The 26,561-nt window shown below is 41.4% G+C and overlaps 1 protein-coding gene, 1 long non-coding RNA gene and 1 pseudogene across 18 annotated transcripts in view; 2 read left to right on the top strand and 1 right to left on the bottom strand.

The window, feature by feature from the left end:
• The window catches only part of LOC143487815 (NACHT, LRR and PYD domains-containing protein 3-like), a 98,531-nt gene that overhangs the window by 11,247 nt on the left and 60,723 nt on the right, over positions 1 to 26,561 (bottom strand). Inside the window, exons 1-12 of one of the 14 annotated variants that reach the window (XM_076987015.1) lie at positions 22,815 to 22,936; positions 22,337 to 22,494; positions 20,607 to 20,688; positions 14,377 to 14,493; positions 13,046 to 13,162; positions 10,773 to 10,889; positions 9,577 to 9,693; positions 8,893 to 8,985; positions 7,577 to 7,669; positions 6,966 to 7,082; positions 4,322 to 4,386; positions 1,391 to 3,170 (exon numbers count right to left, since the gene is read on the bottom strand). The exons of 6 other annotated variants lie outside the window; for them this stretch is intronic. In XM_076987015.1, coding sequence (XP_076843130.1) covers positions 1,391 to 3,170; positions 4,322 to 4,386; positions 6,966 to 7,082; positions 7,577 to 7,669; positions 8,893 to 8,985; positions 9,577 to 9,693; positions 10,773 to 10,889; positions 13,046 to 13,162; positions 14,377 to 14,493; positions 20,607 to 20,659 — 2,669 coding nt within the window. In that variant the 5' untranslated portion in view covers positions 20,660 to 20,688; positions 22,337 to 22,494; positions 22,815 to 22,936. Of the gene's footprint in view, positions 1 to 1,390; positions 3,171 to 4,321; positions 4,387 to 6,965; positions 7,083 to 7,576; positions 7,670 to 8,892; positions 8,986 to 9,576; positions 9,694 to 10,772; positions 10,890 to 13,045; positions 13,163 to 14,376; positions 14,494 to 20,606; positions 20,689 to 22,336; positions 22,622 to 22,661; positions 22,751 to 22,814; positions 22,937 to 26,561 lie in introns of those variants that run through there. 7 more of the 14 variants (XM_076987016.1, XM_076987014.1, XM_076987020.1 and 4 more) reach the window with 7 other exon arrangements.
• Positions 16,814 to 19,736, top strand: LOC143487741 (uncharacterized; annotated as a pseudogene).
• Positions 22,968 to 26,366, top strand: LOC143487821 (uncharacterized). Of its 4 annotated transcripts, XR_013124383.1 has the most exons (5): positions 22,968 to 23,333; positions 24,769 to 24,829; positions 25,174 to 25,204; positions 25,354 to 25,435; positions 25,540 to 26,366. It is a non-coding gene; the product is annotated as an uncharacterized LOC143487821 (long non-coding RNA). The 4 variants fall into 4 exon arrangements; XR_013124382.1 differs by having other exon boundaries at positions 24,769 to 25,204; XR_013124384.1 differs by having other exon boundaries at positions 22,968 to 23,271; positions 24,769 to 25,204.

The following is a 26,561-nucleotide window of genomic DNA, read 5'->3' on the forward strand; positions in this document are numbered from 1 at the left end:
CTTCACTTCGCCCGTGCCGCGCTTCAGCGCAATGAACAAAGTCATGTTTGCAGGGTTCATACACCTTTACAAGGTGGAATTAAAACACTTGTACGTCACTTTCAAGGTCCATTTCAATATTTCCCAGCACGTTAAACTTAATAAAGTTAAATATTTATACATATACTCGAAACGATTCGAAATAATTCGCGTTTTATTCACATTATTTAGGGGTTGTTTATTTTCAAAACGCCCGTCCTGGAATTACAAGAGGTTCGTATTTGTTAACGTAATACAAGAGAATTGTTCAGTCAGACAGCTATTTGTTGTGAAACGAAGTAGATACAATTTCAAGCATGTTCATTTAGCCTAAATTCCAGCACTTTTTTTTCCTGAAACACAAAGCAACATTAAAATTGGTCAGGTGAATGTTCCCTCCCCTGTTTTTAAGGGCTGTTTCTTTATACTACCACATATCGTTTCGGACAACACTGCAAAGAATGCGACGCGCCAAGTAGCCTCCGCCGTTTGCGCAGGTGTGCGGAGTCGCGCGCTACGGTCACTCGCGAAAGTATAATCACCCAGGCAGGAGGAAGGTAACTTTTCTACGTAATGTCCGAAAATCAGAAGGCGGGATGACCCGCAAGTCAATCAAATGACACCGCCGTCATCCATCCAGCGCTGACGATCCAGTGAGAGGATCATATTTCGGACACAAAACAGATAGCACGCTTGTGTGGTTTATTATGATTTGACGGATTTTTTCCCCAAAAAATTCAAATGACGGAAATCCGTCGTAGTGACGGAGAACTTTAACCCATGCATCAACCACAAATGCCTAAAAGAAAATGCGTTGAACATGTATTCACATGTTTGGCGGGAAGTATAACTTCATAACAAAATTTAATGTATTTTTATAAACGTTACTCTTTAGTAAATACTCAAAGCACAGGTTTACCTGCAATATCATTAATAACTGGCATGTTATTTAGCATCTCATTGCAGTATAAATGTCCATATTTAAAAAATACCGACATTTAAAAACGAATTCTTTGGCCCGAACACTAGACTCCGCCTGTTTATTGTTCATAGAGCAATGAATCCTGGGATATGGTGGGACGCGAAGGATACTCAGACGCATCCTTCGTTTTCAGGGTTTTGAAGGCTACATTCGTCGGCCGCATAAGAAGGAGTCCACGAATTGGGACAGCCTCGTCGCGGCGCAGTGACGTAACCGGCCTACAAATGCGCACTTCGTGGGCTGCAGCCCCTGAATTGAGATACACCTACAGTGTGTGTATTCAGGAGAGACATGCAGTGTGTGTGTGTGTGTGTGTGTGTGTGTGATTCTATGATGCTTTGTGAAACTCCCCCCTGGTGCTGTAATGTGTTTATGAATGAAAATACTCACTCAGCTTTTCTGGATGCTGTGACCACTGGCAGCAGTCTCAGTAGACATTTCTCTGATGGGTGATATTTACCCAGGTCAAACTCATCCAGCTCCTCATCTGAGATCAGCAACACAAACACCAGAGCTGACCACTGCGCAGAAGAGAGTCTGACTCCACGGAGACGACGGTCACCTCCTCTGTTCAGATATTTTTGAACTCCCTGCACTAGAGAATGATCATTCAGTTCATTCAGACAGTGGAACAGATTGATGGTTTTCTCTGGAGAGAGATTCTTCTTGATCTTCTTCTTGATGTGCTTGACTGTTTCCTCTGTGCTGTGTGAGCTGCTTCCTGTCTGTGTCAGTAGACCTCGTAAGAGAGTCTGATTGGACTCCAGTGAGAGACCCAGAAGGAAGCGGAGGAAAAGGTCCAGGTGTCCATTCTCACTCTGTAAGGCCTTGTCCACTGCTTTCTTAAGGAAGTCAGACATTGTTGATCTTTTAACGTCATGTAGGTCTGCAGTGGTTTGATGTTCCAGCACATTTGTGTTGTTGGAGATGAAGGAGAAAAATGTATATAAAGCAGCCAGAAACTCCTGAACACTCAGATGTACAAAGCTGAACACCTTCCCCAGGTGCAGTCCAGACTCCTCTCTGAAGATCTGGGTACACACTCCTGAGTACACTGACACTTCTTTGACATCAATGCCACACTCTCTCAGGTCTTCCTCATAGAAGATCAGGTTGCCCCTTTCCAGCTGTTGGAAAGCCAGTTTTCCCAGTGCCAGAACAATATTTCTAGTCTGGTGAGGATCGGTGTCAGTTTTTCTATGGTACTTTCTGTCCTTGTGTTTGATGTTAAAGATCAGGAAGTGTGTGAACATCTGAGTCAGAGTCTTGGGGATCTCTCCACTCTCTGCTTCACCCAACATGCTCTCTAGAACAGTGGCTGCAATCCAACAGAAGACTGGAATGTGGCACATGATGTAGAGGCTTCTTGAAGACTTCATGTGTGAGATGATTCTGTGAGCCAGAATCTGATCACTGATTCTCTTTCTGAAGTACTCCTCTTTCTGAGGGTCACTGAACCCTCGTACCTCTGTTACCAGGTCAACACACTCAGGAGGGATCTGATTGGCTGCTGCTGGTCGAGAGGTTATCCAGAGGAGAGCAGAGGGAAGCAGATTCCTCTTAATGAGGTTTGTCAGCAGCAAATCCACTGAGGTCGACTCCGTTATGTCTGATAACCTCTCATTATTCTGGAAATCTAGAGGAAGTCGATATTCATCCAGACCATCAAAGATAAAAATGACTTTATAAGCATCACAATCTATTAACTGTAATTGTTTTGTTTCTGGGAAAAAGTGATGAAGCAGATCCATCAGACTGAACTTTTTCTCCTTCTTTATCAAATTCAGCTCCCTAAAAGGAAGTGGAAATATGAAGCAGACGTCCTGATTGTCTCTTCCTTCAGCCCAGTCCAGAATGAACTTCTGCACAGAGACTGTTTTCCCAATTCCAGCAACTCCTTTAGTCAGCACTCTTCTGATGGGTTTGTCTTTGAAGAGGTCATTACATTTGATGGGTGTCTCCTGTGTTGCTGGTCTCCTGGATGCTGTCTCAATCTGTCTCACCTCATGTTCATTATTGACATCTCCACTCCCTCCCTCTGTGATGTAGAGCTCTGTGTAGATCTCATTCAGAAGGGTTGAGCTTCCATGATCTGAGATTCCTTCATTAATTTTTTTACATTTCTCCAGTAGTTTGTGTTTGAGATTTTGCTGATATATAGAGACCATCTCTAAAACAACAGAAACACATGATGTTAATGTATTTGGGTATTACCTCTAAATTCGGCCCACCTTTAAAACACCTTTATTGAAGTAAACCCAAATTAAATAATCCACCGTCAACTAAAGGAAGAGAAACTTATTACAGTTACTAACTCAGGTACATATACAGGGTATAACCCCCCCTCAACTAAAGGAAGAGGAACCTATTACAATTACTAACTCATGTACATATACAGGGTGTAACACCCCCTCAACTAAAGGAAGAGTGAACCCATTACAGTTACTAACTCATGTCCATATACAGGGTCTAACACCCCCTCAACTAAAGGAAGAGTGAACCTATTACAGTTACTAACTCATGTCCATATACAGGGTGTAACACCCCCTCAACTAAAGGAAGAGTGAACCTATTACAGTTACTAACTTATGTCCATATACAGGGTGTAACACCCCCTCAACTAAATGAAGAGTGGACCTATTACAGTTACTAACTCATGTCCATATACAGGGTGTAACACCCCCTCAACTAAAGGAAGAGTGAACATATTACAGTTACTAACTCATGTCCATATACAGGGTGTAACACCCCCTCAACTAAAGGAAGAGTGAACCTATTACAGTTACTAACTCATGTTCATATACAGGGTGTAACACCCCTCAACTAAAGGAAGAGGAACCTATTACAGTTACTAACTCATGTCCATATACAGGGTGTAACACCCACTCAACTAAATGAAGAGTGAACCTATTACAGTTACTAACTCATGTCCATATACAGGGTGTAACACCTCAACTAAAGGAAGAGTGAACCTATTACAGTTACTAACTCATGACCATATACAGGGTGTAACACCCCTCAACTAAAGGAAGACCCATATGACAAAACAAACCTTAACCTATTGGTCGGTAGTGTGTTAGTGAGGTCTGTCTGGTTCATGACCCAGATCTATTACTGGTCTGTAGTGTGTTAGTGAGGTCTGTCCGGTTCATGACCCAGATCTTTTAATGGCCTGTAGTGTGTTAGTGAGATCTGTCTGGTTCATGACCCGGATCTCTTACTGGTCTGTAGTGTGTTAGTGAGGTCTGTCTGGTTCATGACTTAGATCTCTTACTGGTCTGTAGTGTAAGGTCTGTCTGGTTCATGACCCAGATCACTTACTGGTCTGTACTGGTCTAGACTTCCTTTGTTCTCCGTCGATGTCCGTAACATTCCCTTTTAGTTCACTGTGGACAAACAAAACACTGTGTTTAAGGGAGAGATATAGCAGATATTGTACAGTACAGGCTAGATTAACTGATTTAATGCCCTAATCCAGTGTTCCTCACCACCAGTGCTGGACACTTGCATCACTGTACAGTTTAGTGTTTTCCTGCTCCAACACACCTGATGCAGCTCATGAAGTACGTCATGATGAGCTGAGTGAGTTTGATCAGGTGGAACTGTGAGTGAGGAACACTGTCCTAAACCAGGAGACCATCTTCACCTCAACACTACAACCAGTGATGTCTTAGTTACCTTGAAAATGTAATCCGATTACTGATTACTCCTTTTAAAAGTAACTTAGTTACATTACTGATTACTTGATTTTAAAAGTAACTACGTTAGATTACAAGTTACTTTAGTAGTTACATTCAGCAGCAAAATAATTTTTTACAATACTCACTTTATTGGAAGTGCATTTTTAACAGTTACAATGTATTGAAGCAGGTTTGGTAACCGAGGCAGAAACTGCTTAATCCAAAAATCTCGAGGAGGCTCCACCCCCCCAGTGTCACTTAAAGGGCTAAGACTCCTTGAGTGGCCAAGTGTCTGTCCGTTAGGGAATTCGCCGTGAGGAGTAGTAGTCGCTACAGTATCTCCTGACATTACGTTTGTGTAGCTGCGCGGTATTATTTGTATTTGTATTATTTTGTATTATTATTGTATTTATTTGGTAACGTAATACAAGCGAACTGTTCAGTCAGACAGCTATTTGTTGTGAAAAGAAATACCATTACAGCATGTTTAAGTAAGCTACGTTAGTCAAAATTCCAGCACTTTTCAAACGTGGAACACAAAGCAACATTAAAATTCTTCAGGTAAATGTTCCTTCTCCTGTTTTTGAGGGGTATTTCTTTATACTACCACATATTGTTTCGGTAGGACACTGCAAAAGTGACTTGTAAAACGCGCTCGCGCTCTAACAGGGTCACGCGCAGCGTACGGAGTCGAGCGCTACGGTCAGACGCAAAAGTAGAACTGAGCCAAGAAGAAAGCAAAAGTATATATTTTTACTAGGGAAAATTTAAAAAGTAACGCACAGTTACTTGGATAAGTAACTTTAATCTGATTACTGGACTGGAAATAGTAGCGCGTTATATTACTCGTTACCGAAAAAAGTGGTAAGATTAGAGTAACGCATTACTAAGTAACGCGTTACTGACATCACTGACTACAACCAGGAGACCATCCTCACCTCAATACTACAACCAGGACACCATCCTCACCTGAACACTACAACCAATAGAACACACATATTCCTACATCATCATTACCTGAACACAGTAGAACACTCACATTCCTACATTATCATTACCTGAACTCAGAACAACACTCACATTCCTACATTATCATTACCTGAACTCAGAACAACACTCACATCGCTACATCATCATTACCTGAACTCAGAACAACACTCAGATTCCTACACCATCATTACCTGAACTCAGTACAACACTCACATTCCTACATCATAACCTGAACTCAGTGAAACACTCACATTCCTACATCATCATTACCTGAACACAGTACAATACTCACATTCCTACATCATCATTACCTGAACTCAGAACAACACTCACATTCCTACATCATAACCTGAACTCAGTGAAACACTCACATTCCTACATCATCATTACCTGAACACAGAACAACACTCACATTCCTACATTATCATTACCTGAACTCAGAACAACACTCACATTCCTACATCATCATTACCTGAACAAGTGTTGTACGGTATACCGATACTAGAGTAGTATCGCGATACTTCATCATTAAAAACGGTACAATACCCAATTTGCTTAGTATCGGTGCTATAGGACTTAGTGTGTTTTTTTTTAAGAGCAGTATTTCCAAAGAGTGCCACACGGGGGCAGTGTGCGCGTACAGCAATCCAGTGCTTGCCTCCTCTCTGCAGAATAAAGCCTGGTTTATACTTTCGGGAGTGACCGTAGCGCATGACTCCGCCCACCTCGCGCGAAGCGTTTATACTTTCCGCGTGCAGTGTTCTCCGAAACGATATGTGGTAGTATAAAGAAACACCCCTCAAAAACAGGGGAAGGAACCTTTATAATGAATTTTAATGTTGCTTTGTATTTCAGGTTTGAAAAGTGCTGGAATTTAGGTTAAAGTACTTGAAAATGCTTGAAATTGTAACTACTTCGTTTCACAACAAATAGCTGTCTGACTGAACAGTTCTCCATTATTACGTTAACAAATACAAGCCTCTTGTAATTCCAGGACGAAACATGAGAGAACGTGAAGACGTTAAGATTGGGCGTTTTGAAAAGAAACCACCGTTAAATAATGTGATTAAAAGCGAATTATTTCCAGTCATTACGAGTATATGTATAAATATTTAACTAATTAAGTTTATCGTGCTGGGAAATATTGAACTGGACCTTGAAAGTGACGTACTCAGAACTCAGAACAACACTCACATCCCTACATTATCATTACCTGAACTCAGAACAAAACTCACATTGCTACATCATCATTACCTGAACTCAGTACAACACTCACATTCTTACATCATCATTACCTGAACACATTAGGATTCACTTCCGGTCTCAAACGTAATGGAGGTTCCATTGATTCATCACTTTTCATGGACACACAGCTAGGTTCAGGTGAGTTAGGTATTTTACGCTTCGTCACACTAAACAACACAATAAAAATTTTTTATTGTTAACACCAAAATGCAAAACATAATTTGTGTATAAATGGTGTAAATGTCATTTGAAAGTGTCTAATGTTACAATATTGTTTATGATTTGTTAAATTGTTACAAAATTACACAAAGTTCCTGGAAGCCAGTACAACACTCACATTCCTACATAATTACCTGAACTCAGTACAACACACATATTCCTACATCATCATTACCTGAACACAGTAGAACACTGACATTCATACATAATCATTACCTGAACTCAGAACAACATTCACATTCCTACATCATCATTACCTGAACTCAGTACAACACTCACATTCCTACATCATAACCTGAACTCAGTGAAACACTCACATTCCTACATCATCGTTACCTGAACTCAGTACAACACTCACATTCCTACATCATCATTACCTGAACACAGTACAACACTCACATTCCTACATCATCATTACCTGATCTCATTAGGATTCACTTACGGTCTCAAACGTAATGGAGGTTCCATTGATTCATCACTTTTCATGGACACACAGCTGGTTTCAGGTGAGTTAAGTCTTTTACGCTTCGTCACACTAAAAGACACAAAAAAAAAAAATTTTGTTAACACCAAAATGCAAAACATAATTTGTGTATAAATGGTGGAAATGTCATTTGAAAGTGTCTAATGTTACAATATTGTTTATGATTTGTTAAATTGTTACAAAATTACACAAAGTTCCTGGAAGCCAGTACAACACTCACATTCCTACATCATAATTACCTGAACTCAGTACAACACACATATTCCTACATCATCATTACCTGAACACAGTAGAACACTCACATTCATACATCATTACCTGAACTCAGAACAACACTCACATTCCTACATCATAACCTGAACTCAGTGAAACACTCACATTCCGACATCATCATTACCTGAACACAGTACAATACTCACATTCCTACATCATCATTACCTGCACTCAGTACAACACTCACATTCCTACAACATCATTACCTGAACACAGTACAACACTCACATTCCTACATTATCATTACCTGAACTCAGAACAACACTCACATTGCTACATCATCATTACTTGAACTCAGTACAACACTCACATTCCTACATCATAACCTGAACTCAGTGAAACACTCACATTCCTACATCATAACCTGAACTCAGTGAAACACTCACATTCCTACATCATCATTACCTGAACTCAGTACAACACTCACATTCCTACATCATCATTACCTGAACACAGTACAACACTCACATTCATACATCATCATTACCTGAACTCAGTACAACACTCACATTCCTACATCATCATTACCTGAACACAGTACAACACTCACATTCATACATCATCATTTACCTGAACTCAGAACAACAGTCACATTCCTACATCATTATCATTACCTGAACACAGTACAACACTCACATTCCTACATTATCATTACCTGAACTCAGAACAACACTCACATTGCTACATCATCATTACCTGAACTAAGAACAACACTCACATTCCTACATCATCATTACCTGAACTCAGTACAACACTCACATTCCTACATCATCATTACCTGAACTCAGTACAACACTCACATTCCTACATCATGACCTGAACTCAGTGAAACACTCACATTCCTACATCATAACCTGAACTCAGTGAAACACTCACATTCCTACATCATCGTTACCTGAACTCAGTACAACACTCACATTCCTACATCATCGTTACCTGAACTCAGTACAACACTCACATTCCTACATCATCATTACCTGATCTCATTAGGATTCACTTACGGTCTCAAACGTAATGGAGTTTCCATTGATTCATCAATTTTCATGGACACACAGATGGTTTCAGGTGAGTTGAGTCTTTTACGCTTCGTCACACTAAAAGACACACAAAAAAAAAATTTGTTAACACCAAAATGCAAAACATAATTTGTGTATAAATGGTGGAAATGTCATTTGAAAGTGTCTAATGTTACAATATTGTTTATGATTTGTTAAATTGTTACAAAATTACACAAAGTTCCTGGAAGCCAGTACAACACTCACATTCCTACATCATAATTACCTGAACTCAGTACAACACACATATTCCTACATCATCATTACCTGAACACAGTAGAACACTCACATTCATACATCATTACCTGAACTCAGAACAACACTCACATTCCTACATCATAACCTGAACTCAGTGAAACACTCACATTCCGACATCATCATTACCTGAACACAGTACAATACTCACATTCCTACATCATCATTACCTGCACTCAGTACAACACTCACATTCCTACAACATCATTACCTGAACACAGTACAACACTCACATTCCTACATTATCATTACCTGAACTCAGAACAACACTCACATTGCTACATCATCATTACCTGAACTCGGAACAACACTCACATTCCTACATCATCATTACCTGAACTCAGTACAACAATCACATTCTTACATCATCATTACCTGAACACATTAGGATTCACTTCCGGTCTCAAACATAATGGAGGTTCCATTGATTCATCACTTTTCATGGACACACAGCTGGGTTCAGGTGAGTTAGGTATTTTACGCTTCGTCACACTAAACAACACAATAAAAAAATTTATTGTTAACAAGAAAATGCAAAACATAATTTGTGTATAAATGGTGGAAATGTCATTTGAAAGTGTCTAATGTTGCAATATTGTTTATGATTTGTTAAATTGTTACAAAATTACACAAAGTTCCTGGAAGCCAGTACAACACTCACATTCCTACATAATTACCTGAACTCAGTACAACACACATATTCCTACATCATCATTACCTGAACACAGTAGAACACTGACATTCATACATCATCATTACCTGAACTCAGTACAACACTCACATTCCTACATTATCATTACCTGAACACAGTACAACACTCACATTCCTACATTATCATTACCTGAACTCAGAACAAAACTCACATTGCTACATCATCATTACCTGAACTAAGAACAACACTCACATTCCTACATCATCATTACCTGAACTCAGTACAACACTCACATTCCTACATCATAACCTGAACTCAGTGAAACACTCACATTCCTACATCATCATTACCTGAACACAGTACAACACTCACATTCCTACATCATCATTACCTGAACACAGTACAACACTCACATTCATACATCATCATTACCTGATCTCAGTACAACACTCACATTCCTACATCATCATTACCTGAACACAGTACAATACTCACATTCCTACATCATCATTACCTGAACTCAGTACAACACTCACATTCCTACATCATCATTACCTGAACACAGTACAACACTCACATTCATACATCATCATTTACCTGAACTCAGAACAACACTCACATTCCTACATTATCATTACCTGAACACAGTACAACACTCACATTGCTACATCATCATTACCTGAACTAAGAACAACACTCACATTTCTACATCATCATTACCTGAACTCAGTACAACACTCACATTCCTACATCATAACCGGAACTCAGTGAAACACTCACATTCCTACATCATAACCTGAACTCAGTGAAACACTCACATTCCTACATCATCATTACCTGAACTCAGTACAACACTCACATTCCTACATCATCATTACCTGAACTCAGTACAACACTCATATTCCTACATCATCATTACCTGAACACATTAGGATTCACATACGGTCCCAAACGTAATGGAGGTTCCATTGATTCATCACTTTTCATGGACACACAGCTGGGTTCAGGTGAGTCAGGTCTTTTATGCTTCGTCACACTAAACGACACAATAAAAAAATGTATTGTTAACACCAAAATGCAAAACATAATTTGTGTATAAATGGTGGAAATGTCATTTGAAAGTGTCTAATGTTACAATATTGTTTATGATTTGTTAAATTGTTACAAAATTACACAAAGTTCCTGGAAGCCAGTACAACACTCACATTCCTACATCATAATTACCTGAACTCAGTACAACACACATATTCCTACATCATTTACATTTACATTACATTTTTGGCATTTGGCAGACGCCCGTATCCAGAGCGACTTACATTTTAATCTCATTTTTATACAAGTGAGCAATTGAGGGTTAAGGGCCTTGCTCAGGGGCACCTCAGTCATGGCCTCAGGTGTGGGGATCAAACCCACGACCCTCCGGTCACAAGACCAGTTCCCTAACCACCAGGCCATGACTGCCGTATCATCATTACCTGAACACAGTAGAACACTCACATTCCTACATCATCATTACCTGAACTCAGAACAACACTCATATTCCTACATCATCATTACCTGAACACAGTAGAACACTCACATTCCTACATCATCATTACTTGAACTCAGAACAACACTCACATTCCTACATCATGATTACCTGAACACAGTAGAACACTCACATTCCTACATCATCATTACCTGATCTCAGTACAACACTCACATTCATACATCATCATTACCTGAACTCAGTACAACACTCACACTCCTACATCATAATTACCTGAACACAGTAGAACACTCACATTCATACATCATCATTACCTGAACTCAGTACAACACTCACATTCATACATCATCATTACCTGAACTCAGTACAACACTCACACTCCTACATCATAATTACCTGAACACAGTAGAACACTCACATTCATACATCATCATTACCTGAACTCAGTACAACACTCACATTCATACATCATCATTACCTGAACTCAGTACAACACACATTCCTACATCATCATTACCTGAACACAGTACAACATTCACATTCCTACATCATCATTACCTGAACACAGTAGAACACTCACATTCATACATCATCATTACCTGAACTCAGTACAACACTCACATTCCTACATCATAACCTGAACTCAGTGAAACACTCACATTCCTACATCATCATTACCTGAACTCAGTACAACACTCACATTCCTACATCATCATTACCTGAACTCAGAACAACACTCACATTGCTACATCATCATTACCTGAACTCAGAACAACACTCACATTGCTACATCATCATTACCTGAACTCAGTACAACACTCACATTGCTACATCATCATTACCTGAACTCAGAACAACACTCACATTGCTACATCATCATTACCTGAACTCAGAACAACACTCACATTCCTACATCATCATTACCTGAACACAGAACAACACTCACATTCCTACATCATCATTACCTGAACACAGAACAACACTCACATTCCTACATCATCATTACCTGAACTCAGAACAACACTCACATTCCTACATCATCATTACCTGAACTCAGTACAACACTCACATTCCTACATCATCATTACCTGAACTCAGTACAACACTCACATTCCTACATCATCATTACCTGAACTCAGTACAACACTCACATTGCTACATCATCATTACCTGAACTCAGAACAACACTCACATTGCTACATCATCATTACCTGAACTCAGAACAACACTCACATTCCTACATCATCATTACCTGAACACAGAACAACACTCACATTCCTACATCATCATTACCTGAACTCAGAACAACACTCACATTCATACATCATCATTACCTGAACTCAGAACAACACTCACATTCCTACATCATCATTACCTGAACTCAGTACAACACTCACATTCCTACATCATCATTACCTGAACTCAGTACAACACTCACATTGCTACATCATCATTACCTGAACTCAGAACAACACTCACATTGCTACATCATCATTACCTGAACTCAGAACAACACTCACATTCCTACATCATCATTACCTGAACACAGAACAACACTCACATTCCTACATCATCATTACCTGAACTCAGAACAACACTCACATTCATACATCATCATTACCTGAACTCAGTACAACACTCACATTCCTACATCATCATTACCTGAACACAGAACAACACTCACATTCTTACATCATCATTACCTGAACACATTAGGATTCACTTCCGGTCTCAAACGTAATGGAGGTTCCATTGATTCATCACTTTTCATGGACACACAGCTGGGTTCAGGTGAGTCAGGTCTTTTACGGTTCGTCACACTAAACGACACAATAAAAAAAATGTATTGTTAACACCAAAATGCAAAACATAATTTGTGTATAAATGGTGGAAATGTCATTTGAAAGTGTCTAATGTTACAATATTGTTTATGATTTGTTAAATTGTTACAAAATTACACAAAGTTCCTGGAAGCCAGTACAACACTCACATTCCTACATCATAATTACCTGAACTCAGTACAACACACATATTCCTACATCATTTACATTTACATTACATTTTTGGCATTTGGCAGACGCCCGTATCCAGAGCGACTTATATTTTAATCTCATTTTTATACAAGTGAGCAATTGAGGGTTAAGGGCCTTGCTCAGGGGCACCTCAGTCATGGCCTCAGGTGTGGGGATCGAACCCACGACCCTCCGGTCACAAGACCAGTTCCCTAACCACCAGGCCATGACTGCCGTATCATCATTACCTGAACACAGTACAACACTCACATTCCTACATCATCATTACCTGAACTCAGAACAACACTCATATTCCTACATCATCATTACCTGAACACAGTAGAACACTCACATTCCTACATCATGATTACCTGAACACAGTAGAACACTCACATTCCTACTTTATCATTACCTGATCTCAGTACAACACACACATTCATACATCATCATTACCTGAACTCAGTACAACACTCACACTCCTACATCATAATTACCTGAACACAGTAGAACACTCACATTCATACATCATCATTACCTGAACTCAGTAGAACACTCACATTCCTACATCATCATTAACTGAACACAGTAGAACACTCACATTCATACATCATCATTACCTGAACTCAGTACAACACACATTCCTACATCATCATTACCTGAACACAGTACAACATTCACATTCCTACATCATCATTACCTGAACACAGTACAACATTCACATTCCTACATCATCATTACCTGAATTCAGTACAACACTCATATTCCTACATCATTACCTGAACACAGTACAACACTCACATTCCTACAACATCATTACCTGAACTCAGCACAACACTCACATACCTACATCATCATTACCTGAACTCAGTACAACACTCACATTCCTACATCATCATTACCTGAACTCAGAACAACACTCACATTCATACATCATCATTACCTGAACTCAGTACAACACTCACATTCCTACATCATCATTACCTGAACACAGAACAACACTCACATTCTTACATCATCATTACCTGAACACATTAGGATTCACTTCCGGTCTCAAACGTAATGGAGGTTCCATTGATTCATCACTTTTCATGGACACACAGCTGGGTTCAGGTGAGTCAGGTCTTTTACGGTTCGTCACACTAAACGACACAATAAAAAAAATGTATTGTTAACACCAAAATGCAAAACATAATTTGTGTATAAATGGTGGAAATGTCATTTGAAAGTGTCTAATGTTACAATATTGTTTATGATTTGTTAAATTGTTACAAAATTACACAAAGTTCCTGGAAGCCAGTACAACACTCACATTCCTACATCATAATTACCTGAACTCAGTACAACACACATATTCCTACATCATTTACATTTACATTACATTTTTGGCATTTGGCAGACGCCCGTATCCAGAGCGACTTATATTTTAATCTCATTTTTATACAAGTGAGCAATTGAGGGTTAAGGGCCTTGCTCAGGGGCACCTCAGTCATGGCCTCAGGTGTGGGGATCGAACCCACGACCCTCCGGTCACAAGACCAGTTCCCTAACCACCAGGCCATGACTGCCGTATCATCATTACCTGAACACAGTACAACACTCACATTCCTACATCATCATTACCTGAACTCAGAACAACACTCATATTCCTACATCATCATTACCTGAACACAGTAGAACACTCACATTCCTACATCATGATTACCAGTGATGCCGGTAACGCGTTACTTAGTAACGCGTTACTGTAGTCGGACTACTTTTTTCAGTAACGAGTAGTCTAACGCAACTACTATTTAAAAACTAGTAGTCAGATTAAAGTTACTTATCTAAAACATCGTGCGTTACTATTTCTGCATTTCGGGGGAACGTAGGTTATTCATTCTTATTTTTTGGCTACACGTTTCTTGCGCGGTTATGTCATTTCTGCGGCGCCAAAGTCAGATGGAAGGAGAGGGTCGCCTTTAGCAGCTGGAAATACAGGCATTATTTTGATTTTATTTCGGTTAAGGATGACAACATTAAGGTGCGTTGTACACTCTGTGCTGGCGACAGAGTGCTGTCTACTTTCAAAAACACAACGTCAAACCTGAAAAAAACCGGGGGGTGGCGGCGAACGTAAATTGTTACCGGGCGGGGTGTAAAATGGACTAAATTCAGTATTATATCACGATCTATCGATCGCCGGTGGTTGGCGCCAGATCGAACTAGTAACTCATTGAATCATAGATATGGATCAGAGGTAAATAAACTAGATTTTTTTTCGGCGTGAGATATCGAAAGTGTGGCGTGTGAGCGTGTGAAGACAGTCAAATGCGTGTGTCTCACGCTCAATGCGTGAGAATTGGCAACCCTGTAAGTGGGCGGAGTTGAACAGAAAGACTGTCTTATTTATTTATTTATTTTAAAAACAACAAAGCCTATTTCAAGAAAAAGTTTACAAATGCCAGTGTCATTTTTGATGTTCCGGTTAAAATACATGTCAATAAAGTGAGTATTGGCAGAACTGGTAGTCATTTCCTGTTATAGGGGCGGGGGATCAGCCTCTGCTGAAAGTAACTAAAAGTAATCTAACTTAGTTACTTTTAAAAGCAAGTAGTCAGTAACTTAACTGAGCTACTTTTTAAAGAAGTAGTCAGTAGTCAGTAGTCGGATTACTGTTTCAAAGTAACTATGGCAACACTGATGATTACCTGAACACAGTAGAACACTCACATTCCTACTTTATCATTACCTGATCTCAGTACAACACTCACATTCATACATCATCATTACCTGAACTCAGTACAACACTCACACTCCTACATCATAATTACCTGAACACAGTAGAACACTCACATTCATACATCATCATTACCTGAACTCAGTAGAACACTCACATTCCTACATCATCATTAACTGAACACAGTAGAACACTCACATTCATACATCATCATTACCTGAACTCAGTACAACACACATTCCTACATCATCATTACCTGAACACAGTACAACATTCACATTCCTACATCATCATTACCTGAACACAGTACAACATTCACATTCCTACATCATCATTACCTGAATTCAGTACAACACTCATATTCCTACATCATTACCTGAACACAGTACAACACTCACATTCCTACAACATCATTACCTGAACTCAGCACAACACTCACATACCTACATCATCATTACCTGAACTCAGTACAACACTCACATTCCTACATCATCATTACCTGAACACAGTACAACACTCACATTCCTACATCATCATTACCTGAACTCAGTACAACACTCACATTCCTATATCACTACCTGTATCACTACCTTGCAGCAGCTTCTGACCTCAGTCAGTGATTCTACGCTCCTTGATTTATCTACTTTCCTCCAAAGACACTGATTCTCTAACCCAGCTAAGTCTCAACTTATTCTGCCATTTTCTTTCCCTACTAGTATCCATAAAGCTTGTTCTAATCCATAATGTGTCTGCCAATTCCTGTGCATGTATCACACAGTGCACGTAGATACCATCATAGCCATCGCAACATCAGGAACCTAACTTACCCACAATGTTCACCACAAACTCCAATCACAGTGACTGGAGGACTCTGGAATTGCCAATCTGCTGTCCAGAAGGCTGACTTCATCTCAGCTATCGCATCCCTCCACTCACTACACTTCTTGGCTCTGACTGAAACCTGGATCACTCCAGAGAACTCTGCAACTCCGGCTGCTCTGTCCTCTGCCTTCTCATTCACTCATTCCCCACGACACCTTGGAAGGGGAGGTGGCACAGGTCTACTTTTATCTCCAGAGTGGCGTTTCACCCAACTCTCCTTTTCAGCTCTTTCAATTTCTTCCTTTGAGTTCCATGTTATCACTGTATCCTACCCCACTATTCTTCACATCATTGTGATTTATCGCCCTCCAGGTTCCCTTGAGAACTTCATTGACGAACTTGATACCCTCCTTAGTCAATTCACCACTGAAGCAAACCCCCTCATTCTCCTTGGAGACTTCAACCTTCCATCCGACAAACTTGAATCATCTTGCATCCTTTCTCTGCTGTCGTCATTTGACCTCACCATCAACCCATCCACTGTGACTCATAGAGCAGGCAACATTCTGGACCTGGTGTTTACACGTGACACCAGAATATCGGACATCACAGTCACCCCACTCCACCTGTCAGACCATCACCTTTTATCCTTTTCTTTCCCCCTGTCTGCCATTTCCACTCACACTTCCCCTGTACATTCTTCTTACTTTCACCCAAGTTTGCGTTCCATCAATCCCTCAACCCTTGCTGACACTATTTTGTCCTCCCTTCCTCATCAGAATTGTCTGTCTTCTCTCTCACTGGACACAATTACTGATACTTTCCTCTCTACGCTCTCTTCATCCATCAATCTTCTGTGTCCTCTCTCCCCCAGGCTTAAGAGATCTGTTCCATCCACCCCCTGGCTAACTGAAGTGCTTCGCAGCCACAGGAGAGATCTAAGAACTGCAGAGAGGAGGTGGAAGAGAAGTCGCCTAGATTCAGACCTCTGCTCATATCAATCTCTCCTTTCAAAGTTCTCACTGGAAGTCACATCAGCAAAGTCAGCCTACTACAGAAAGAAATTTGAATTATCTGCATCCAACCCACACAAGCTATTCAGTATTTTTTCTTCACTCCTTAACCCTCCCTCACCCCCTCCTCCATCCTCTCTCACTTCTGAGGATTTTGTCATCTTCTTTGAAGAGAAGATTGCAGCAGTCCATCAGTCCTTCTCCCCAGCTCCCAACCTTCCTACTAGTATCTCTAACCTAACACTCAACTCCTTGGCTTCTTTCTCCCCTCTCTCCTCAGACAAGATACATCAACTTCTGACTTCTAGCAATCCTACTACATGCCCACTGGATCCAATTCCTTCCACTCTTTTCCAGAATATGTCAAGAGAACTCCTTCCGTTCATCTCGGCAATCATCAACAACTCCTTAGTTTTGGGTCATGTACCTACCGTGATCAAGATGGCAAGGGTGGTACCAATCCTGAAAAAAGCAACACTTGACACCTCTGACATGAACAACTACAGACTGGTATCACTTCTTTCTTTTCTATCAAAAACTTTTGGAGCGAGCAGTCTATGACCAATTATCTCTCTTCCTCACCCAGAACCAACTCCATGATCCTAATCAGTCTGGCTTCAAACAGGCACACTCAACAGAAACTGCCCTCAAAGCAGTGACCGAGAAGCTCCATGCTGCCAAGGCTAACAAGCTATCATCAGTTTTAATTCTTCTAGATCTTTCTGCAGCCTTTGACACTGTCAACCACAACATCCTCCTCTCTGTTCCTTCTAGCCTAGGTGTGACTGGCTCTGCTTGGAAATGGTTCCAGTCATATCTTGAAGACTGTTCCTATCAGGTAACATGGAAAGAATCTACATCCAATCCATGTAAACTTTCCACTGGAGTCCCCCAAGGCTCGGTCCTAGGCCCTCTTCTCTTCTCTTCTCTTTATATACTCGTTCCCTTGGTGACATTATTTTGTCTCATGGTTTCTATTATCATTGCTATGCTGATGACACCCAGCTAATTCTTTCCTTTCCTCATTCTGACACCCAGGTCTCTAGGCGTATCTCGGCATGCTTGGCAGATATCGCTTCATGGATGACTACTCACCACTTGAAGCTCAACCCTAGCAAAACTGAGCTTTTGTACATTCCAGGAACCCTAAACCCACACAACGACCTCACAGTTTCCTTTGAGAACATCTTGTTAACACCATCAGAAACTCCACGAAGCCTGGGTGTAACGTTGGACAACGAGTTGTCCTTCTCAACACGTTTCAAAGCTGACCAGATCCCGCAGATTTCTCCTCTGCAACATACAGAGAATACGACCCTTCCTTTCAAAGGAAGCTACTCAAGTGCTTGTGCAGTCTCTAGTAATCTCTAAGCTGGACTACTGCAATTCCCTACTTGCAGGTCTTCCTCTATGGGTCATCAGACCTCTACAACTAATTCAGAATGCTGCAGCACGACTGGTCTTCAATCTCCCCAAGTTCTCACATGTGACTCCTCTACTATGCTCTCTTCACTGGCTTCCAGTAGCGGCACGCATCAGATATAAAACCTTGATGCTTGCTTATAAAGCCAAAAATGGACTGGCCCCTCCCTACATGATGTCCATGGTCAAAAACCGATCTGTACAGCGAACACTTAGAACCTCAAGCTTGGCTCGACTTGAAACTCCATGCTTAAAGTCTCATGGAAGACAAAGCTCCAGACTATTCTCCATCCTGGCTCCAAGATGGTGGAACGATCTTCCATTAGCTGCTAGGACTGCAGAGTCTATTGCTATCTTCAAGTGTAGACTGAAGACTCACCTGTTTGTTGAGTTCTTACCAGAGCACTAACTCAGCTGATACCACTTGCCGTTGTTCTTAAATTGTATGTCTGTCTATGGTTATTTGCGCTTCTTGGCAAACGTCTAACTTGCAAAACACTTGGTAATGACATTGACTCCTGTAGTGTAGTAGTAGTCTGACTCAATGGTGTCTTGAATTCTGGCCTATCTGTACTATAACCTAGGATGAATTCTGTGATCAGAAGCAAAGCACTTTGTAAGTCGCTCTGGATAAGAGCGTCTGCTAAATGCCGCAAATATAAATATAAATGTTTCGGACTCTCTTGATGATGTGACCATGACCTGTTTGTACCACCCTGATTATGGAATTCCCTTTAATAAATCTCACTCTCCTCAGCATTTGTGTCCACCTCTTCACTCCACAACACACCCAGCGTTACAAAAGAGAACTTCAAAATGTCCAGAGTTAGAACTTGTATCCCCCATAAGCAGCTGGGAATATGTTCTGTTTGGGCAGAGCAGGTGTGACACACTTGCAGGATTTAAGAGAGTTAAGGTTAGGGTAGGAAAACACACACGGACCAGGACGACAGAGAGGACAGTTAGTGGAGGAGGGCGGAGCCAGACGTGACAGAATGGTGCGATTCATTTGTTGTTTCCAAAGTGGGAATTCAAGTGTGGGTGACTGTAATTCACTCCTGGGTGATTGTAACTCACTCCTAAGTGACTGTGACTCACTCTTGGGTGACTGTAACTCACTCCTGGATGACTCTGACTCACTCCTGGCTGGTTCCCCCATGTGTGTCTCATGTGTGTTATTCTCACCTCTCTCCTTTGTGTGTGTGTGTGTGTGTGTGTGTGTGTGTGTGTGTGTGTGTGTTATTCTCACCTCTCTCCTTTGTGTGTGTGTTATTCTCACCTCTCTCCTTTCTGTGTGTGCTGTTCCCCAGAGACACTCATTCTGGAGGTCATGTCTCCTCCTACAGATTACAGCTGTAATCCTGCAAACAAACACACACACACACACACACACACACACACACACACACAGAGATAAGTAATTCCAGATACATATTCAATTACATTATTTACTTTTACAGCATTTGACACCTTTGTCCAGAGAGACTTGTAGAAGAAGTTTGTAGTCTCTATCAAATACAGAACTAAATCACTGTTGTAAGTCACTGTGTATTAGACAGTCTACTAAATGCCATGAGTGTAAATATAAATATCTTCATCTGAGCAGTTTAGTGTCAAGAACACTGTCAGACTAAAGTCCTGGATAAAGTGTTTTTAAGATGTGTGTATACTGGACCACATACTAGCTCACATGTATATAAAGAAAGTGCAGAATGTTCACTCCATAAATCCTTATCTAAACTTACATGCACACCACTGGGGCAACACCGGCCTGATACCGTTAAGTCTTTTAACATGTGATTTTATCAACAGCACGTTGTGAACATGTAGTCTAGGCTGATTTGGACACTTAAACACTGGTAGATCTGATGACTCGGTCTGAGACATTTGTGGCACTTCCTGCAAAATGTCGCTTGTTGTATTTGTAGTTTGTTTCTGCTTTCACTACAAATTCAAATAAAATGTTATAGTATGGACCATGTTTAATCTTAGTTATCTTTGCATCTTATCATGATCACATAACACTTATTTTAATCAGCCACTATCTCTCCCATGCTCTTTTTAGTCACTTCAATATCAGAACAATACAGCGTCTCTACCAACCCCCTCAACAGTAGCTGTTCAATGTACTCAATCAGGTAAATATAGACTATAGATATAGACTACTTTTGCTCTCTATCAAAGATATGAGATGTGGACAATAATATGGTATGTTGTGATTCCATGTTATATTATTTATGAATAAGGGTTGCTACAAATCAAACTGTTATATTTCAAGGTATGTTTCTGTATGGTGTTTCAAATTTGTGCTCCATGTGCCCCCTTTTCACTTTGAGCACCTGCCCCTCCAAAGGTCTCTGCACGGCCCTGGTGGAGAAGATGGTAGTTTGGCAGCATAACGGTAGTTTCCAACAGTTTAAACTACAGTTCTAGTTACTCAGACACAAGTCAGTATAGCAGCCCACGTTTGTTCCTCCAAATACAAACACCTGATTTGTCTCAGTCAGAGCAACATGACCAGAGAATATTTCATCCTCACACTAAAACCAGGCGCCCTGTCTTCTCATCTATGTAAATGTCAGACAGGGCAAACTACAGTGAGGAGGACAGACCGGATCCTCTGGCTAGTTACACACCCTCATACGTTTACCTCCTGTTTTCCAACATTGCTCTGTTCTGCAACTTTCCTTAGTTCATAAAACAAAACCGATCCCAAAACCATGTCACTTTAATTCTGACCGATCCTCAAACAGTGTCACCCAGCACAACCGTGTTACAGTCCTCATTTGACATGTCTCGTTCCGCTAGAACACGTTCCCAGCAGCCCTTCGGGGAGGGGAGATAACCCCCCACCCCACCCCACACACACACACACACACACACACACACACACACACACACACACACACACACAATACACTAAAACTATAATTAAAACTCAATGTCAAGTAGAGACACCTGTGAGAGAGAGAGAGCGAGCGAGCGAGCGAGAGCGATAGAGCGCCTTACCATTCTGGAGAGGAAGGCTGATCCACCACGCTCATTGGGAAATAGCTGCACGTTTCTACCAGGAGTCCGGACGGGGAGGGAAGGTCTGCGGTTCTCCGGACACCTCCTTGTGTGTCACTACTGCCTCTCGGGTCCGCCCACGGGGAGGTGGCGCATTCCTGTGTGAAACACGATCCCGAGGTGTTACCTGTTCCAGGAAGCTGCCTGTGTTTGTGAAGACAGCAGCTGGGTATGTTCAGAGGTTCTTCCCACTCAAATAGTGAATAATAACTTTCTTCTGTTATTAAACTAGCCAGCCCAATAACTTCACCCGAGTGATAATTACCGCTGTGTTATGACGGCAGCACGATATTTCCTAGACACAGGGTTGCCAACTCTCACGCATTGAGCGTGAGACACACGCATTTGACCGTTTTCACACGCTCTCACACCACACTTCCGATATCTCACGCCGAAAAAGAATATCCAGTTTATTTACCTCAGATCCAAATCCAAATATATGATTCAATACGTTACTAGTTCGCTAGCTCTGGCGCCATCCACCGGCGATATAACACTGAATCTGTGTCCATTTTACGTTCGCCACCCCCCCCCCCTCCCTCAATAAAATACACTCGCCACCGGCTCCAGGTTAAAATCTCACTCCAAGCGAACGTCAAAAGTTGGCAACCCTGTAGACATGCGTGAACATGAGCTCCTCGGTGCCGATAATTAAAGCGTCCCCACAGCGCCCCCTGCTGCCTGTATGTGGTACTCCGCTGTCGCATTAACACGCCGACCGGAGGAGAGACACCATCCCCGCGAATGTGGGTCACAGTTTCTAATGGGGCCCTTAAACGAGCTTTATCTGATCAGTTTCGCTGCTTTAATTAAAATGTTTGAAAATGGCGATGATAAGACTTTATTCGTCGGAAATCTGCACAGCTCCGTGACGGGTGAGATTTTGTACGAGTTGTTTCTGCAGGTTTGTTCCACATCTCCATCTCCACAGACTCAGGTGTGTAGTTCCTACACAAGTTCGTCTCCGCTGCTTCAGTAATGCGTGAATTTGTCTTGCACTAACAGCGATGTTTGTGCGTGTCTTGCGTTGTTGTTGAGCTGTTATATGAGGCTCAACGGACCAGTACCGCACGACCAGTTCCGCACATGATTCATTCGGTCATCACTTTAGCTGGAAAACTCGCACCTTTCTGCTTATGCGCGTAGTGCAGGTGTGAGCCGGTATTGTCGTCGTGGCAGCAACTGGGCCCATCAGTTAAATTTATAAATGAAAATAATTTGTGTTCGACTTGTTCATCTGTTGGTGATCTCTCTACAACACCTGCTGTAGTTAGGTGGACGTCATAGACACGTAACTAACCTTTAAACCTACTGCGCTTGGGTGGATGTTCTAGTTGGAGATGTAGGTTAATGAGGATGAAACGGACCGAGAGTTTCCTTCTATTAGCAGGCAGGGCCCGTGTTGAAGGTGACCTTTCCCACGGACCGCCAGGGGAACAGGTGTTACACCAGATTCTGTGACCGTCGAGTTTTGTGACCACAGCGGGCGCTATTTCAGTTTCTGTTCACAGACACGAGCGCTTTACGAATGCTACGGAAACTACGCTGATGCGCTTTATTTTCTTTTGTTGGTGTCCACGAGCTAAAAGATGACCGATATTTGTATTTACATTTTATCGTCTCTTAATTGCATAAACGTACTTAAACAATAATGTTTCGTTACATAATTTTAGACTAAAATGGCAAGCTTCATCGTAAGCAAGCTCTATAAGATGCTGTCATTATGAATGGTATTTCTACCCCTTTGGATAAAATATTTAAATATATACTAATAAACGGTTAGGGTTACTTTTTCATTGTTTTCTGTTATTGTGGAGTCACGGTGTACTATTGTTACCTGGAGATTCAGTGGGGTCACATATTCTGATGGCTGCCGTCAGAATTGGTGACCCCAGTTAAAAGGCATAGTAAGTCTTCTTTAAGTACATTTATGTAATTAAGAGACGATAATAAAATGTAAATACAAGCATCTGTAATTTTTTGGCTCGCGGACACCAACAAAAGAAAATAAAACGCATCAGCGTAGTTTCCGTAGCATTCGTAAAGCGCTCGTGTCTGTGAACAGAAACTGTGAAACAGCGCCCTCTGTGGCCCTAAAACTCGACGGTCACAGAATCTGGTGTAACACCTGTTGTTTCGTGCGCTACAAACACGCAGAGACGGTTCCGTACGCCGCGGACCTGCTAGACGGGATCCGACTGTACGGCCGTCCACTCACACTCAAGAGCAGCTTCGGTACGCCAGGCAGTGAATTCCAATAAACTGTTTTATATTATGCATTTTCTATGTAGACCTCTATCATGTTTCAGTTTTTAATCCCGATGAATTTATGAATTGTGCTGCAGTTATTGAGCTGTGTTTAAACTCCCCAGCACACATTCCGCAGACGGACGCTGCATGTGCGCACCTGTGCACCAGACTGGCAGGACACAGGTGAGTCACGCACGATTCAGCGTGGATGTGGTCCGCACTGCTGGTGAGATCCACACCAGACGTCTTCACATCCCAGTCCGTGAGGTCCAGGACCTCCAGGTTCTCCACCCTCCCTTCATCCAGTTAGTTCAGCAGTTACAAGGAATCTCAGATTCCAGCACCAGATTTTGATTTGACCTTTAGAATTAAATACTGTTGATCTAGACCAACTGTGGCTCTGAGCTGACATTTATCTATGGTCAGTGTAACTTTGGAATGTTATTCAGACTGTATAACGTGTGTGTGTGTGTGTGTGTGTGTGTGCGCGTGTGCGTGTGCGTGTGCTTTGCTCTTTGGGCTGGCAGGTTTCAGCAGCACCACAGTGGGGGTGATCTGGTACATACCCACCATACACACACAACCAGCCTGCTACAAACCACCCACCATACACACAACCAGCCTGCTACAAACCACCCACCATACACACACAACCAGCCTGCTACAAACCACCCACCTTACACAAACCACCCATCTTCTACTTAAAGGGCCGTACTACTGAGTACACAGAAGTGAGACACTGAGTGAACACTGAGCAGAAGTGAAGACAGTGAAACGTGAAAAATAATGGTTGGTTTTTACCTGGCTAACGTTGCTTTGATGTGACACCTTTGAGTTCATACACCTGGTGCAGCCGACCCCTAACTGACCCTGTTCTGTGTGTTCTGACCCAGATGCCGGGTCTGTCCCTCCCCCACTGCTTTGTGAGCCGGTTCTGGAGTCGCCCTGGCCTCTCGTGGCTACAACGTCCTCCACTGCCCCCTTGTGGTCCGACTCTTGGATGCCCTGCTCAAATGGACAGTCCCAGGATTTGGACTGTACCAACTCATCAAAGGGGGGTGAAGGGCACAATTCACAGAGTGGGAAAGACCACAAACACGGAAGAAAAGATAAGAGACACAAACACAGAAGAAAAGATGGAGACACAAGTGATGACATTAGAATTAAGTGTATATCTACTGCACTCTAAATGCAGCTGTGTTGGTAATTTTGTACATAATTTAATGTACATATTGGCCAATGTTTATGTTCAGTATTTAATGTTCATATTACATAAATACTGAAGGGTAACTGAAGCCAAATGCTTTGACATGTTTGGGCTTGGTGGGAATTGTGAGTATCGTTAATGTATGTTGCAGGTGCAGACGTGCTTCTGCTGACCTGCTTTAAATTGAATTTAAAAATTGCTGTTATTTTGCAATAGAATCAAATTGTCCAAATTTCACAAATTGACTTTGTGAAATCTAAGGTAATAATATGAGCAGTGCTGCTGTTACTGAGTGTTTTCTTATGAATCATCTCATCCTCAAAAGCTCGTACTACAGTGAAGAAGAGCTGGATGTGTTTTGCTGAAATCTCTCCAGAATGTTTGACTGAAAACCTTTCAGCCTTCTGCACACTGAATGCTCTTTGCTTTCATGAATCTTGTGATGTTTTGAATATGAACCTGACTATTGAATGTGAATATTAATCTGGAAGGAAGTGATGTTGTAAAAGTCTATAAAATGTTTTCTTTAAAAAAAATAGTATTTGTATCTGTAATGTGACCTTATTTCAGCATCTGCTGGAGTATGAGCCCCTAACCAATCAGATCACCCTAACCCAGTGGTTCCCAAACTTTTTCTGCCGTGCCCCCCTTTAGTAGATGAGAATATTTTTGCGCCCCCCCTACACACCCCCCCCCCCCCCCCTATTG

This window comes from Brachyhypopomus gauderio, unplaced genomic scaffold (assembly GCF_052324685.1).
Source record: "Brachyhypopomus gauderio isolate BG-103 unplaced genomic scaffold, BGAUD_0.2 sc50, whole genome shotgun sequence".
Taxonomy (NCBI): domain Eukaryota; kingdom Metazoa; phylum Chordata; class Actinopteri; order Gymnotiformes; family Hypopomidae; genus Brachyhypopomus; species Brachyhypopomus gauderio.